General features: G+C 40.4%; 1 protein-coding gene across 1 annotated transcript; it reads right to left on the bottom strand.

The window, feature by feature from the left end:
* Positions 1-1,067: 1,067 nt before the first annotated feature.
* Positions 1,068-12,503, bottom strand: LOC134454864 (zinc finger and SCAN domain-containing protein 31-like). Its single transcript, XM_063206005.1, has 8 exons — positions 12,275-12,503; positions 10,158-10,250; positions 7,609-7,701; positions 7,242-7,421; positions 6,083-6,144; positions 4,848-4,905; positions 3,329-3,518; positions 1,068-2,791 (listed from the first exon to the last, which is right to left on the bottom strand). Exons 1-8 carry the CDS (start codon positions 12,284-12,286, stop codon positions 2,373-2,375), a joined length of 1,107 nt encoding a protein of 368 aa, XP_063062075.1. The 5' UTR covers positions 12,287-12,503; the 3' UTR covers positions 1,068-2,372.
* Between the last annotated feature and the right edge of the window lie 5,012 nt (positions 12,504-17,515).

Genomic DNA, 17,515 nt, shown 5'->3' on the forward strand with positions numbered 1-17,515 from the left:
ACATTTCAGATATGATGAGAACAGAAATTGTCCTATTTTTGTTTCATCTAAATCATCCGTGTTTTGAATATCTGCATGGAATTCAAAAAAACACATTTTCACTAATATCTCTCTTGACAAATTTGGCACATGCTTCACTTTTTCACATGTGTTAGAAAAGGATTCCCACCACCTTAGAATGTGTTAGATTAGAATGTTAATTAGAATTTATCTAGGCCTACCATTTTCGAGGAAAGGGGGTGGCTCAACTTACCCCGGTCTCCCCCCCACCATCATGCCTACCATCTGTTCCATACCCTCAGGTAGAAGGTCCCTTCAGAGCCGCACTGAAAGACTGGCCAACAGCGTTTACCACCAGGCCATTAGACTTTTGAATTTGCAGGACTGCTGAGGAACATTACTGTCTTAAATGTTATCCATCTATCCTTTGGACATTTCTCTGTGTGTGTGTGTGTGTGTGTGTGTGTGTCATTTTTACCTCTTTTTGCACTTTAGGCTACTTGGAAACCTGCTGCTGCTACTAAGTATTGTACCCCAAACACAATTTTGTTGCCTTTTTGACAATGACAATACATTCTTGAATCCTCCCCATTAGGCCTACTGCCCATACAAAAACCGATAGATAGCCTTAGGGAGACTTGACCTGCAAATGGTGTTGCAGTGCACCTGCAATTTACCCCTCCCCTCCATGCAAGACATAATGTCCATTCCATTATCCAAACTCTCTGCCTCGACCTATGCTTTTATCCTCGCGCTTAACTGACACCCTGCCTACGTGGAGAAAACAATTAAGTTTCCCCGCTGTCAGCCTTGACAACTTTTGGGGAACTTCTACCCATTCAGCTTCCCGAATGCAAATGGGAAAAAAAATATTTTGCTTCAAGATATTGAATTGAACTCATGACTCATGAGGCGAGAAGCACAAGGGAGGATGGGAGTTTGGATACTGGAACGCTGCTTCTGGATGACAACCCGACCAACCCGTACACTGCCCTGATCTGTGCTGTACCGTACCATCTTGTAACACTTAAAAATAAATAAATACATAATAATAATAATAATAATAGTAATAGCAACAATAACAACTGTATTTGTATAGCACAATGCATACAAGACATGCAGCCTAAAGTTTGACAGTTCAGATTAACAACAATATTAAAAATAATACTGAAATGAATAAAAAAAAATACACACATAAAATGAAAATAAGAAAGAAATTAAAAATAAAATAAAAACAAAAAATAAATAGAACATGGTTGATTAAAAAAAAGAATACAAATACAGGAAAATGCTAGGCCTATAGGGTCAAAATCATAATAGCAATAATAACATAAAATCCACAATAATCAGAAAGTTTAGACCAAAAAACAAGTGGCATATAGCTACAAGCATCAGGACATATAGAAATTCCCTTTTCACTTGATTTAAAATGGCACAATGTAGGATCACGTAGTTTGTGTGTTGCCCGTGACATGCCTGTCTCAAATCAGCACCATCATGAAAAAATGCTGTTAACTACGCTCGCTGTGAGAATGTTTTCATCACAGAATACAAGCAGTTGATACAAATGTGAACACGCACATATCTGGCGGTATGTAAAGCGCTTTTTTTATGTAGAAGTGTTTCCGGGTCGCTCTGTCAAAAGTCACATTCAGGGTTCTCTGACAGCGGACAGTGAAAGTGGTTGTGAGTCATTGTTCACTTATTATTGACTCAAATAAGCATCTGCTGACTCGGGATAGTGAATAATTAAACTTTTAAACCCTACATAGTAACACTTTAAGATTTATTTGGGGAAAAACTCGGTATATACCACTGTTTGTCTATTGTTGTTACACAGTTATTGGTCCGGTCTTGCACTTAAATGTACGTTTTAAATCTCCTGTGTATGTCTACTATGTCAATGCATGGGACAGAGAGACAAGCTATGTCAATTTCCTTGTATGACCTGTGCATATGAAGAAACTGGCATTAAAGCCGACCTGACATGACATGACAATGACATGATACTGCAGTTAACAATAACAAGCTCTGAGTCCAATAGGGAAGTTGAAATTGCACCCATTTCAATTGATGGTATCATTCACATCCGTAGGAGTGTCTCCTACAATGCAGATGACACCTGAAACCTTAACGACCATGCATTCAACAACGTCTAACCACTAACTTCGATCCCCACCTCTTATCCATCTTTAAAGGCTCCATAGAGAACAGGAGGGGAGGGAAGAGAAGGGGAATGTACATGAAGAAAAGACTGAAGGAGAACATCCAAAGTAAAAATCATATTTTGGAATTTATTTTTTATAACTTTTGTTTCAGGCCTGAGCTTCTCTTGTGTGAATTTGTTGGTGTTTTTCTGCTTCTGAAAACAGTTAGCTACACTGTCCACTGTGTCGTGGTTTCCTGCCCGTGTGATTGATCTGGTGTTTGGCGAGTTTGTCTCTCCGTATAAAACTCTTCCCACACTGTCCACATTCGTAGGGCTTCTCTCCGGTGTGAATTTGCTGGTGCTTTCGGAGATCTCCTGGATAGGAAAAGCTCTTCCCGCACTGTCCACATTCGTAGGGTTTTTCTCCAGTGTGAACGCGTTGGTGCACTTTGAGATGGTCTGCCCGCGAAAACCGTTTCTCGCACTGTTCACACTGGTATTTCTTCTCTCCTGTGTGAATGAGCTGATGTTGATGTAGGTGTTTTGCCTTTAAAAATGCTTTCCCACAGAGTTGGCAGTGGTGGTTCTTCTCTCCTATGTCAATAAACTGGTTTGCAGACGATGGCAGCAGTGATCCTCTACCTATACTCCCACCAAAAAAAAAGAAACAAAAGAAAAACAAATCAGTCCCAAAAGTGCAGACGTAGCGCCTGTTCATGTTTGTTTCTAACAAACCCGTGTACAGTTAAGGAATTCCATTAACTGATAATAATTTACTTCTTTATGAAACACTTAATCAAATTAATTTTACATTGACACTGATGCTCTTATTCAAACAGTCTTATATTTATGTTCAGGGTATTGGTTACAGTCCCTTGAGAAATATGGGGTTAGTTGCCTTGCTCAAGGGCACTTCAGCCATGGATGAAGGTGCCTCAATAGAATAGAATAGAATAGAATAGAAAGCCTTTATTGTCATTATACAAAGTATACTGAGATTTGAGCTTCCCTACAAGGTGCACAGTCCTTTACAGATGAACATAGTCCAGTAAGTGTGAGTTGAGAGCATCACCATTATTCTTACTGGCACAATATTCAAACCCTCAACTGTCTGATCACAAGAAAACTCCTGGGCCATGAGGCCGCTGTTCAAAACAGTCTGTGTGTGTGATCTCTTACTCTGTTTGGGTGTTTCTGTGTCTTGGCTCTCCGTTCCTTCTTCCTCTGTTCCTTGCAGACCTAATGTTGTGGACCAGTCAACTAGTTGCATAGGCAACCTTTTCAGCTGGTCCAGATATACCAGATCAGGGGGAGAATTGATCCTCCCGGACCTTTGGACTGGAGTCACTTCAGATTCTCCATCTTCTTCCTGGACAAAAAAACAAAATGTACAGTATCGGCCAAAAGTTTGGACACACCCTCTCATTTAATGCGTTCTCTTTATTTTCGTGGCTATGTACAGTACATTGAGGAAACCGTGCGTGAACACATGTAGAATCATGTGCTTCACAAAACAATCAATTGTAGAGCTAGAATTTTGAGACGTTATAAACCTAGTTTTAAGCACTTGCCAATACAAGCATTTTACAGACATTTTCTTGATCTGTTATTGAGTCACTTGGTCTATACTGTAGCTAGCTACTTGGAGAGGACAACCCTGGGGTGCATTTCTCAAAACAAAGGTTGCTTACTACATTAGCTACTTTGTTGTTTTCAATGCATTTTCCCATTGGCACTACCAAAGTTGCTAAAAGGCTATCAATTTCTCTTTTGAGAAATGCACCCCTGTGTTGCTGGGAATCTGTGGCCGGGTTTTTCACATTTACTTTTTATACCACTGACTGTTCCACCTGTAGTTAGAGCAAGTGACTCATTATCAGATCAAGAAAAGCTTGCTTATATTGCTTGTATCAATTAAGATTGACTTGACTGACTGGGCGTTTTTACCTGAAAATAGACAAAAAAAAATAGGCTTGTTGAAACATGTGGGGCCATCAGTTCTGCTGTGTTAATGTCAGGTAAGTTCCCAGCTGCCATCGCTGTTGGACATTTTTGGATATTCTTTATGACTGATATTGTTTTTGTTAAAGGGACAGTTTGGTCAATTTCAACATGCAGTTGTATTGCTCATGCTACCCTTGACTTGTCAGTACCTGGTGATGCCACATTTTTCGGCTCAGCCCTTTCCGAGATATGAGCAATTCTAATGGGGGCAGCGTTTGTTTACATTTTTAAAAAATGAAACATAGGCCAACTCCAAATATTTTCCCAAAAGGTACTACTGTTTGCTAGTTGTCTGCTGATGTTTTATAACCTTTTGGATGTTTTTGGGAATAAATAAAAATGTTTTTTTGAAATGTAAACAAAGAGCTGCCCCCATTACAATGACCAGGATCTCGGAAACGGCTGAAGAAGAAGAAAAAAAAAAATCTCAGGCACTGACAAGTCCAGGGTAGTGTGAGCATTACAACTGCATGTTGAAATTGACCAAACTGTCCCTTTAAGCTCATACCGGTTATTAAAATGTGTGTCCAAACTTTTGGCCAACACTGTATATTACAACCTACCAAAAAAAAAGCAGGTTTGATGGCGGCTGATGTGCAGATTATCTGCTGTGTGGTGGTGATCATGTGTGTGTGTGTGTGTGTGTATGTGTGTGTGTGTGTGTGTGTGTGTGTGTGTGTATGTGTGTTCTCACCACAACATTGGGCTTGGCCTCGTCATCCTGCAGCCACTCAGTCACTTCCTGAATCGCCCTGCAGGGGGCAGAAATGTCGCGGGTCAAAGGTCAATGGTCAAAGTTGGGTCATGGCTGCAGAGGTGCAGAGGGAAGTCATGGGTAAACGGTTAGGGTGTCAGACTTGTAACCCAAAAGTTGCCGGTTCGACTCCTGACTGCCAGGATGGTGGGTGGAGTAATCAACCACTAACCTCCCCCATCTTCCTCTGTGTCTGAGGTACCCTGAGCATGGTACCGTCCCGCCGCACTGCTCCCTAGGGACGCCATTGAGGGCTGCCCCCTTGCAAAGGTGAGGCATAAATGCAATTTTATAGTGTGCAGTGTTGACTTATGTGCTGTGGAGTGCTGTGTCACAATGACAATGGGAGTTGGAGTTTCCCAATGGGCTTTCAGAGGTGAAGTCTGTAGGCTACTGTCTAAGCGCAGAAGGCCCCTTCGCAGACAGTGTGCACCTCCAAAAATGTGACCGACCGGCCCGCAGACGACCGCGAGCAGCAGCCACTGATTGGTCCTCTCGAACAGAGCCGCTCTGTGTTCGACAACGCTTGTGTTACCAATGTGCATGCATTTTCTGTCTTTTTGGATGCAACATAGATATAGATCAAAGGTGTAGCCAAAGCCTTCCAGATCTGAGAGTAGCTTGCTAAACTGAGGGGAAACACACAAAGTAGCTGTCAAATTAGTACCTCACATCTTTTCCTGTTGCTTATGGCCTCATGTGCAAGGCAAGATGGCATTAATGATCAACTTTTTGTTCAGAAAGAACAAAAATAAGGGCATTTTGATGTTGAATGGGGGAGAACCCCCCATCCCCACCCCCCCACCCCAAAAAAGATCTGTGTAGGCTGAAAACTTTATTTTAGCAGGAAAAACGTTTTCTCCACAGTGGAGGGGCGACCGAGACAAGAAGCCACAAGCAAAAGGGAAGGATGGGAGGTACTAGTTTGAGCTGCCCCCACAGATCTGGCGAGAACCAAATCCCCAAGGCCAAACATGGCTGCAAGCAGCACCACCCAGAAGACTTCAGTGTCAGTCTCCCCCCCACCTCAACAACACAGTGACAAAATGACATTGTAACGTCACAAACGCATGCAGTTCTTATCATGCGTGTACCGGTACACTGTATGTATGCATACGCAACTGTGTGTGTGTGTGTGTGTGTGTGTGTGTGTGTGTGAGTGTGTGTGTGCTTACCCGTGGCTACTCTGCAGCCGCTGTTGCAGCTTCCTCAGTTCAGTCTTCAGGGCAGCAACAGTCTGCATGATTACAAAACACACACTTCACACAATTATTTTCCAGACGCATCATGCAAAGGCGTTTTCATTTCACACTAGGGCATTCCACGGTGAGGTGCAATGACTTTGCATGTTAAACTGTGCTGTACACCGCAGCAGAAAAGCGTTTTTGTCACATGACCAGGCTTATATTTTTCCTGCCATCGTGGCGAACGTCTGTTGCTAAACTCGCAAATACAGAGCTGTGCCCTGACCAAAGCCCTCCTTAATCCTAACCGGCCAGTAAAGGAACATTTCTGCTGCTTTACTTGCAGAAAATGGCGATATTGTGCCCAGACCAAAACCACCCCTAACCCCAACCTGTAACAGGGTTTTGCTGAGTGATTTAACATGCAAAGTTGTAGTGCGCATGTAGCGAAGGGGAGTAGAGTTGCCCAGCTGGGACTTGAACCAGAACTTCTGGGGCAGGGCTTGAAATTAACGTTTTCACCTACCGGCCACTGTGGCTAGTGAGTTTCCTCAGTCACTAGCCATTCAGATATTCCACTAGCCACAGATTTTACAATGTTTTTTTTTTTCTTTATCATAATGGTGTACGTCTGACCTCAGCAGATAATACATGGAAGATTATACATGGAAGTATATCAATCAAATAGAATCTGAGTTACTGAGCTTTTTCTTGAACTTAAAATAAACAATTGATACACAAGGTGCAAACATCAGAACATAGGCTATGATGATGTGTCATACCAAGGAATAAGATGCTAACCAAAGTGGCTTGTGACACTGGAAGTATTACTAGCCACAGCCAAGTTTTACCAGCATTTGGCCGGTTTGCCAGTGTCAAGCCCTGTTCTGGGGTCGTAAACTGGGGCTCTGACCACTACACCAAACAGTCAGGCTCATTGGCGTGACAGTCAGAACACACTCACAACCCTAGTGATGGTCACTCCATTACAGCGCACAAAACATACACACCATACGGTTAAGTTATTGTTTTATCCAAACGCTTTGCATGATACCATGTTGGACTTGGCTTGCCCTTTAGATGTTGCAATTTTGATTTTACACCAGTTTTCCTTAAAACATGTGAAACACACAGACACACACACACACACCTCATTGGCTTGTGCTAGTGAGAGGTCTTTCTCCTCCAGGTGATTCTCGAGTTCATGGATCTGGGAATTTAGCTGCCGGTTTGACTCCACCTGCTCTGAAAGGATCCTCACACCTTCAGACGCACTCTCTTCCAGACGCTGGATTAACGAGTGCAGAGCCACGTTCCTCTGGTCTTCATTCTGATCAGTGCACACACAGCAAACATGTCAACAAATAACACACACACCATGTGCATCTAACATTGCTAGGCATTCATTTAAAGCAATTAGAAGAAATTGAAAGAGGTTCAATGCAGGCAAAGAAAGAGGGATTCCGTTTGTCATGTAAAAGCGATGCAAAGGATTTAGTCTTTGCAGATGGAACTACCTCTAGTGCTTCAGTGATGAACTGTCTGGCCTTCTCAAGGTCAGAGCAAGCTTGTCTGTGACTCACATCAACATTGTGGGAAATTTCTTTCTTCTGCAAAACAACACACAGGTTGGAAAACATGTAGTCATGCACAGTGGATGGCGCGTAGTAGAAAGTAGCTGAGCTTGAGTTGCACGTCGTCTATCAACATCGATCGACGTCCTTCTGCACCACAACAGAGAGCAACAGCTCACTGTGATCACAGAGCAGACGTCACAATCACAACATTCATCAAGCCAAACACAAATGACACGCAGAACTCGCACCAGTTTGATATAGAGTGGTATGAGAGAAGGCACCCTTTTGGAAAATCATTACAACGGATCATCTCTTGTTGAGCTTTTGAAGCAGCAACTTCATGGTTTAACATCTGTTCATTTTTGGAAGAGGAAACCAACGCACACCAGAGATTTCTTTTCAAGGTGCAGGTAGCGGGTACAAGTGCAATTTCAGAGAGGAAGATGCCGCACACTCTTGTCCATCGTGCTGAATTTTAATTACAGAAAAAAAGTTTCGGCCAGTGTGGCCTTTGTATTTGAGAAACACTAGAGAATCACTTGAGAAAGGCAACACGGGCCAAAACGTTGTTTCTGTAAATACAATTCAGCATGATAGACAAGAGTGTGCGGTATCTTCCTCTCTGAAAGTTAAAAGCTGTTAAGGGAAAAGATAAGGGAAAAGAAACAGTTCAGTTCAGTTCAGTTCATTTTAATAGATGCAACAGAAACCATTTTCTGCAGATTTACACAAAAATAGGCTTGTGAATAAATATGTTCACCCCAAAGAAGTTATACCATTAATATGAAGTATGGTAGTCACCTTTGCTGATCAAATAGCCTGTGGATACTTGCTATATAAGGGTGGTTGACGTTAAAGTGCGTAACGCAAAAAAAAAGTTTTTCCAATTCCTGAAAAAAATGATGGAAAAAATTGGAAAAAAATAGAAAAAATATGGCACTTAGTGGTCCGTGGAATATCGTCTTATTTTTGCCATTTTTGGGAAAATGTGTCCTGCATCAACACATTGCATAGGCATGTCACACCACAGGAAATTCACTGCATTGTGGCCATTTTAATCCTTTTGTATACATGACTGACATCTGAGCTCATGCTAACTTGATAATGATATTGTTTAAATCTTAATATGCGTTTTCATTTATAAAAAACCCTTTTTTCCCTTCGATAAGAGCAGTGACACCACAGGACACCATAAAATGAACCTAAGCATTGCGTGACAGAAACATTGCAATATGAAGACATATTAAGAGGTTAATAGTCACCTTAAACTTCCACAGCACTCTCCAATAACTGAGGTACTGACTGGTTAGGAGCCTGTCTTTAAGACCCTTGTAGTTGGCCTTGCAGCTGCCCATTCACAAACATTGACATACATGTCACCCCACAGGACGCAATTTGTGTTACAAAATTGACCAGGTAGTTGATACTGTCTTGAGTTTTTTTCACATTCACATATCTTAATATAAAGTTAATATGTATGCAATCATGCCAAATGCTTCATACATTATTCAAAATGTTCTTGGTTAATTTATATATACATTATATTCCAGGTTTCATTAATGTTACAGTCAAACTGTTTATATTTGACATATAAACCTTTTCATAAATCTTAACAAAAATGTTTCTTCTCATCTAAGAGATGAGATGAAACATAATGTACCACATCTTCTTTCATTGACATTTGTTTTTTAAAGGAACAACAACAGTTTTGTAGGTTTTAACCAATGTTACGAAAAAACAAGGCGTCACCTCAACCACCCATAAGCAGACAAGTCCCAACAGCTTGGTATTACTAAATAGTTGCCAATTTGTCGGTCCAGAACACCCCTAATTCAGTCAGGTTACTTATCTGACTTGTATGGACAGCCTGATTCAAATACATTCATACATTTCCACTGATGGCAAGATCTCAAAATTGGTGTGGCCACTTGAAGATAGTGTACTGGTTCTTATGCAAAAACTCATGTGTCACATGTCTCATGTGACCACACAGCATGATTTCCCAACATGCTTTTAGCTTGTCCAGATGTGCTTTTTGCACAAGACATAGAAAGTATTTCTGATGAATATTCGGGAAAGCCTTTTAATGATCACCCATCCAATGAGCTTTTGCCTTGGGAAAAGAGGGTTGCATTACAAACTTTTTAAACAGTTGGGGTTATTGACAGTATTTTATTTTAATGTATTGGCTAGTGTATGTTTTTTAAAAGTTGGGGTTACGGTCAGTATTTTATTTTAATGTACTGGCTGGGTACTGTATGCTTTACACAGTTGGGGTTACGGCCAGTATTTTATTTTAATGTATGTTTTTCAGACTTGTGTACTGTTGTATTGTACGTCCAAGTGTTTGTTCCACTGCAAGCCTAATAGTTTCATTTGTTCATTAAGAACTGCCAATATACAGTGACAACTGGGGCATGATAAGTGTTGTGTTCAATGTACATTTCACCAGTGTGTGTAAAGGATGTAGTCTTTGCAAATGGACTTACCTGTAGTGCTTCAGTGATGAACTGTCTGGCCCTCTCAAGGTCAGAACAAGCTTGTCTGTGACTCGCATCAACGTGCTGGGAAATTGCCTTCACCTGCAAAACACCACACAGGTTGGAAAACATGTAGTCATGCACAGTGGGTGGTGCATCACAGGAAGTAGCTGAGCTTAAAGGGACACTGTGCAGGAAATGGTCAAAAAAGGTTCTGCAACTATGCTGCTCATTGAAACTGTCTCGCCTATTGCCAAATTGGACCAAGTAATAAACAAATATTTTCTAGAGTAGCCCAAGTACAGTCATTTTTGCAGACCATGGAGAAGATCCCCCTTTTCATGTATGAAAAGTGCAATTTTTCCAGTCATAATGAATACTTAGAATTTCATGGTGGTGGTAAATATTCATGAAAAAGGTAACATTAGTGAATGGGTAGCATGAATTCTGGAAATAAACAACTAAAAATCTCACACAGTGTCCCTTAGTTGCATGTCCGCAGTTGAATGCAAACATAAAATGCAGTTGTTCAGTGATTATTTCATTTATTAAGAGAATAATGCCATAAAACTTACATGAGCCATTGTGAAAAAGTAATTGCCACCCTTGTTAAATGAGGAGGTATCTGTGATTCATCATATTATTTTGGACAACTGAGTTATATTTCACAGCTGCCCAAGACTGGCTGCTACCAGGCCTTTCAAATTATTTGAATAGAGAACCTGTTTGACAATGTGTAGTAGGTCATTCAAGAGCAGATTATGATAAAAAATAATTGACATATCTCAGACTGTATAAGGTTAAAAAGTCATTTCTAAATCATTGGAGCATCTGCACTGCAAACCATGGCAAGAGCCATTATCCACAATAGGAGGAAGCATGATGTAAGCTTAGTGTTGAACATTTCTAAGAGTGGCTGTCACACTAACCACAAGAAGACAGTGACGGTGGATCCAAGAGTTCAGAAAGGGACAAAAAACAACATCTTACCAACAGGAGATGTTAATAACACCATAAAATCGAAGTGTTCATGACTCAACCATAAGAAAGCGACTACGCAAACATTGCATGCATGTCAGAGTGCAAAACCCAAAACCACCTCTGACAAGGAGAGCTTGTCTCAAATTTGCTGAGAACATATTGACGATGCATACAAATCTTCTAAGAAAATATCATGCAGACATGTTACAAAAGTTTATTTTTGAAAGGAGAGCCTCCCGTAGCATCTGGTGTGAAATGAACACTGCATTTGATAAAAAAAGGATGCCATGTAAACACATAGTGGTGGGAGTTTCATGTTTTGGGGCTGTTTTGCTGCCCAGGCAGGAACATGGATGACCAGATTAAAGTAAGCATGAATTTGGCTTTACAAACAAATCCTGAAGGATGATGTCCAACCATCCATTTTGGTCAGTCTTGTAAACACTTGACAAAAAATGTTGCTGCTGGGGGTGGTATAACAAGTTAAGGTTCAGGGGGCAATTACTTTTTCACACAGGCATCATCATGCAGGTTTCATGGCATTATTCTCTCAACAAATAAAATCGCTCAGAAACAGCATTTTATGCTTGCTTGGATCATCCTTGTTTAATGTACATTTGTTTGGTGATCTGAACATAAGCGTGCCAAATGTTGGGGGGAGGGGGGTAAAAGATCAGCTATAGCAAAAAAACATACGCACGGCACTGTAGCTATCGACCTTGAGGCGTTTTATAGTCTAAGTTTACTGTTATGCAGCTTCAGATGAAAGATGACATTTTGTAAATTTGTCTGGGGTCTGTTTTAAAGGTGGTTGCCTTCAGGCTGAAAGTCTTAGGTCTAAGTGCAGGGGGGAAATCCTGCTTTGTGTTCATAGCACGGCCCTTGAGGAATTTTTACGGCCCTTGGAGGAATTTGAAGTGGCCCCTCGAATGAAAAGGTTCCCCACCCTGTCTTACATAATATTCGTACTCATACCGTGGGTGTTACTGCGTACAGAAATGCCAAACTCGTAGCCCGGGTAGTGAACAATTAAACTCACCAACAGTCTCCAATCCCACATTACAACACATTTCCGTGAATAGACCTCTAGTTCTAGTTCTGGTTGTTCAATTATTTTCAGAGACGATTTGCTTTCTTTCACTCACCTGCCTCTCCATGTTGCGTCTCTCGTGCAGACTTCAGTGCTCACTACGTCAAGAATACCTGATGCTTTTCTTAAATTCGGCTCAGCAAGCCGTTCAGAATATCGGCATTTAAGTTATTCGGTGCAATACGTTTTCAGATTCAAACTACTGGCCAAACAATCAAACTAGAAAACAGCCTCTTCCCATGTTTATGGGCTGAAGAGCGTGTGAAGCCAGCAACGGTAGCTACATTTTCTGCATGGCCGATCTTCGACTGTTCTTCAAAATAAAAGCCTACTTCATGATCTGTGCTTACAGCAAAAACATTCATTTTCAACGGTAGGCTACAAGCTACATTCAGCACAAATAAAAATGATAAACAACATAGTAGTAGCAGTAGTATTAAAAACATACGCATATATGACCATGAACTGTAATCTGCCAGAATCTGAACTACACACATCACATCCACGTCTTTGAATTTGTGGCTCTGCAGGTTAGATGCAGCCTAGTAGCCTAAAACAAAATAAACAATTTCATAAATTGAATAACCGAAACCCAAAATACATTTAAAAATAAACAAGATGAACCATATTAATAATTGCATTGTGAAAATATATTGAAACTCTGAACTTAACTACTTGTGTTGTTATTTTTATAGTTGTGCTCAAAGTGTCTTTAAGGTGAGTAAATGTCAAAATTCTTTAATCAAAGCAAGAAAATTGGGGAAATTTGTTGCATGGTGTCTGATAGCTTCACATCTGTGGTGGAGGGAGCAGACCAAAGTCTGGAAACTGTCAAGTAGGGTAGTGTAGCCCAGGTTAATTGTACTACATTCCACAATTCCTCTGCATTTCTTGGTTTTGCCTCATGAACAGCATCATCTTATGTTAGCCCACAAGTTTTTAATGGGATTGAAGTCCAAGACTTGTGCTGGCTACTTGCTACAGTATCCTGATGTACTCAAACTGATCCATGGTTCCTAGTATACGGTAAATAGGACCAACGTTATTGTACAAACGTAGTACAAAAACATCCCCATCATGCTACTTGCACTCATTAGATCAGGGGTGGGGAACCTTTTTCATTCGAAGGGCCACTTCAAATTCATCCGAGGGCCGTAAAAGTCCTCCGAGGGCCATACTATGAACACAAACCAGGATTTCTCCCTGCACTTTAGGCCTATATTGAAGGTAGCCACCTTTAAAACAGACCCCAACTTCTCTAGGTACACTGAATACATGGCCGTAGCCACATATGAGGTCAGGGAGGTCCGGACCTCCCTCATTTTTAGAGAAAATAATGTATTTTTTTATTCTCAATTTTTGCATACACGTTTCAATTGCTGTTTTTATTTACATAGCTTTTGTGTTTGGGTGAGTGTGTGGTGCCATTGGAAAGGTCTCTTTCTGCCCTTTCGACATACGACAGTATGTGTATGACAATTGATCAATATCAATATTACTTAAAGGTAGTTTACATCCAGAATTTATGCTGCCCATTCACAAGTGTTAACATTTCTATTTATCATCCCCATCTATTTCTGAGTATACCTGTTCAAAATGACGGAAATCTATATTTTCGATACATCCATACTTTTCTCTATTTTGTCAGATCAGTAGATGTTGGTTTACTCTAAATCATTGAAATATCAAAGTTGTGAATGGGCATGCCTTTTCAAAATAAATTACAAAAATGGCACATTGTAATATTGTGTATAGTGCACTGTGTAATATTTTTAGTAGTTTATTTCCAGAATTGATGTTGCCAATACCCAAATTTTACCTTTTTCATGAATACTTTGCACCACCATCAAATTCTAAGTATTCATTATGACTGGGAAAATTGCACTTCTCATACGGGAAAAGGGGATCCTACACAATCCACCTTTTTAAAAAATTCTATGGACCTCCTTTATTTCAAACTCCTGGCTACGGCCATGACTGAATATAACTTAATTGTATTGTAAATGTATTTTCTCAGATTCCTTTACAAAATGTCATATTTCATGTGACGCTGCATAACATTACATTTATATAGGGGGCTGGAAACGGCCCTCGAGACATAGGTTCCCCACCCCTGCATTAGATAATATTCGATAAGATTGTTCTTTTTGGGTGTAAGATACAGATAGTTTGCCGGACATCCTGCAAACAAAGAATTTAAGCCATTGCGTACAGTGAAGACGGTTAGGCATGATGGTGCCCTACAGTGTTGGTCCGATTTTCGATATGCCAGGGAACATGGATCTGTTCGAGTAGGCATACATCTGGATATTGAAAGAAGTCATGTTGCCCTATTCTGAAGAGAAAATGCCTTTGAAGTAGATGTTTCGAGGAATTGTGGAATATATCAATTAACCTGGGATGCAGTACTGGTTTACCATTATCGGATGATGATGAACTGCATGCACCACAGATGCAAAACTGTTATAAATAAACATGCTTATACAACAAAATATTAGTTTAGGATGCTCAGCAAAGATGCATTTTCAGGAATTTGATTTGATTCCAAAGACAGATGTCATCACTGCTATTTTTACTGACATTTTTTCACGTTCTATGATATGTTATGAAATTCAATTAATTTTTCTCGTTTTTTTTCTTGCTTTGAAATAGAATGTGCACTGGATATACAGTGTCGCCAAAGAATTTTTGCTCATCAAAGTGGAATTTATTTGAAGAATTTTTGACATTTACTCATCTTTGTAGAGGCAACACACTGCATTACTGCTATTATTATTTATGAGCATAACTGTATGTCCAAGTGATGCGCTGCCTCTATGGGTACATTCCAATATATAGACTTCCGTCCTCCACTTGTGCTTGTGGGCTTGCATGTTGCTGACGCCCCGCCTCCGTGGAGAAAACAATTCACTTTCCCCGCTGTCAGCCTGACCATAACAGTTTTGGGGGACTGTTCTCCATTCGCCATCCCAATTGTAAATGAGGAAATTACATTAGAATTGTGCCTTTGCAAGATATTGAATTAATTTTCTGTCGTCGGTGACATCATCATTAGGTCACAAGCAAGTAAGCAAGGAAGGACGGAAGTCCGCATATTGGAATGTACCCTATGCGTCCATGTCAAGTCAAGTCAAGTAGGTTTTATTGTCAATTTCTTTACATGCACTGGTCATACAAAGAATTTGAAATTACATTTCTTGCTTTCCAATACAGACATGTGCTGCCTTCTGTCTGTATGATATGAAAAGGGTAGGCTGATGGTGGATCAACTAGCCAGGCTGTACCCTCCTAGTGACATAACCTTCAGCGCTGCTACTAGTCAGGTCAAAAGCAATGCAAGTACTTTCGTACACTAGGGAGGTTTGTCATTTGAGGATCTAGTGACACAGCTAGGCACAATGACCCCCCCTACAAGACATAAGATGAATGAATGACTGAATGACTGAATGAATGCATTTATTTGACTATCTGATGTAAAAACATGGTACAGCAAATGAAACCATACATGAAAAGAAAGAAATAGTCAAGGATAGACACAGAAAAGCCCTAGGGCTTATTTTCATTGTGGTGCCAGATGGTATAGGAAGCATATGGCAGCATTCTTAACTACACACATACATATACATGTACGTATTCATACAAACATTCATTCAAAACACATAGAAAAAGAAATGCATTGAAATGGTTCTGAGAGCACCTACTGTAGGCCTATATAGACATATAGTGTTGACATTGTCTCGTATTGTTGTTTTAACCATTTTTTAAGTTTGGCTTGAAACTATCTGAACTACTAAGGGCCAGCCAAGTAACCTATTCCACAGCACAGAACCATCATAAGAGACTCTTTGCCCATGTTTGTCTTGACTATGGGAAGGACAAAATCTGTTGTGCTCCCCCTAGTGGAGTAGTGATGAACCTCATTTACTTTATTAAAATAGTTTTAAAAATACTTTGGAAGCTTCCCATACACAATCCTATGAACCAGGCGCAACTGAATCAAAGTCACCCTATCCTCCACCTTCAACTATCCCACTTCATCAAAATGGAATGACGCAAGGTGTTTTTTTTGTGGGAAAATCCGAAATTAGTCTAGTTACTTGAGAAGTGTGTAGCCTGTGTTTCAAATTCATTGCCGAACTATGATACCATGAGCCACTCGCATAGTCGTAGTATGGATGAATTAAGGCTCCTGTCAAAATGGCCATTTTTGTGCCAAGAAATTTAGAAACTCTGGCTATAAAACGCACTCTATGGTTTATTTTGGGGATTGCCTTCTGTGCCTGACATAAGCTTATGCCACTTAGCTTACTGTTTAACACACAGCCAAGGTAAGTGACCGATTCCTTGGCTGCAATTTCAGAATCCCCAACTAAAACCTTAAAGGCTCAGGCTTTCTTTAATCTAATCTTTGAACCAAGAAGAATGGATTCTGTTTTTTACCTCCACCAAGTAGTTTTCGGTCGCGTTGGTCTGTCTGTTTGTCAGCAGGATAGCTCAAAAAGTTCTGAACAGATTTGGATGAAACTCGGTGGAGTTGTTGGAAATTACCCAAGTGATTAAATTCTGGTGGTGAGCCGGATCACAGCGCTCTGAACTGGTTCAAGGAACGAAAACGAAAAACGAAAACGAACTGAAGTTTACAGAATTTTACTTGGAGTGGAAACCGTAAATTAAACACAAACGAAATGGTCTTCAACTGTTCCGGAACAGAAACGTTATTCTGAAATCCATAAACTGACGTTTGTTTCGTTTTCTATATATCAAATATCACACGAGGCCAGCTCATAGATTAGGCCTACTGTGAAACTGATATGTAAATTGTTTGTAGGCTATGTAGGCATAATAGCCTATTTTGCCTGTCCATGCCTTGGTGTTATAAAGTCTGGATTTGAAGTGTTTGTTAGTCTATGTAAAGTTTAACAGGAAATTGGAGGTATGCTATATTTATAGTGCAAGCCTTTGAAGATCTCCATATGGCAGGTAAGGAGTTTAGCACGTATCCAGAAATGTTTTTTTTCTAGGCCTATGCTATGTGAGACGGATAGCCCATTTGAATGGTTTTGGACACCGCCTGTGATTTATTATTTTTGGGCATAGACTAGCTACGGTGTAAATCAAGGACAAATACTAATGAGTACGTTTATCCTAAGATAAAGTCCATAAAAAATAGACTTGAAAGGCCCACCAAACACTGTCGGAATATTTTGAGTTCCGGACCAGTTCAGGACCGATATGTTGGTGGCGGAACGCATGCAAGAACGAAAACGTAAAACAGAGGCCTACCTGAACCGTTCAG

This window comes from Engraulis encrasicolus, chromosome 1 (assembly GCF_034702125.1).
Source record: "Engraulis encrasicolus isolate BLACKSEA-1 chromosome 1, IST_EnEncr_1.0, whole genome shotgun sequence".
Classification (NCBI taxonomy): Eukaryota; Metazoa; Chordata; class Actinopteri; order Clupeiformes; family Engraulidae; genus Engraulis; species Engraulis encrasicolus.

Excerpts from the sequence above, each read along its gene's own strand:
- LOC134454864 (XM_063206005.1), bottom strand. Across the intron at positions 7,702-10,157 it reads TCATCACTGAAGCACTACAG|AAGAAAGAAATTTCCCACAA; the intron begins GTAAGTCCATTT and ends GTTGTTTTGCAG. Across the intron at positions 2,792-3,328 it reads CACAGAAACACCCAAACAGA|GTAGAGGATCACTGCTGCCA; the intron begins GTAAGAGATCAC and ends GTGGGAGTATAG.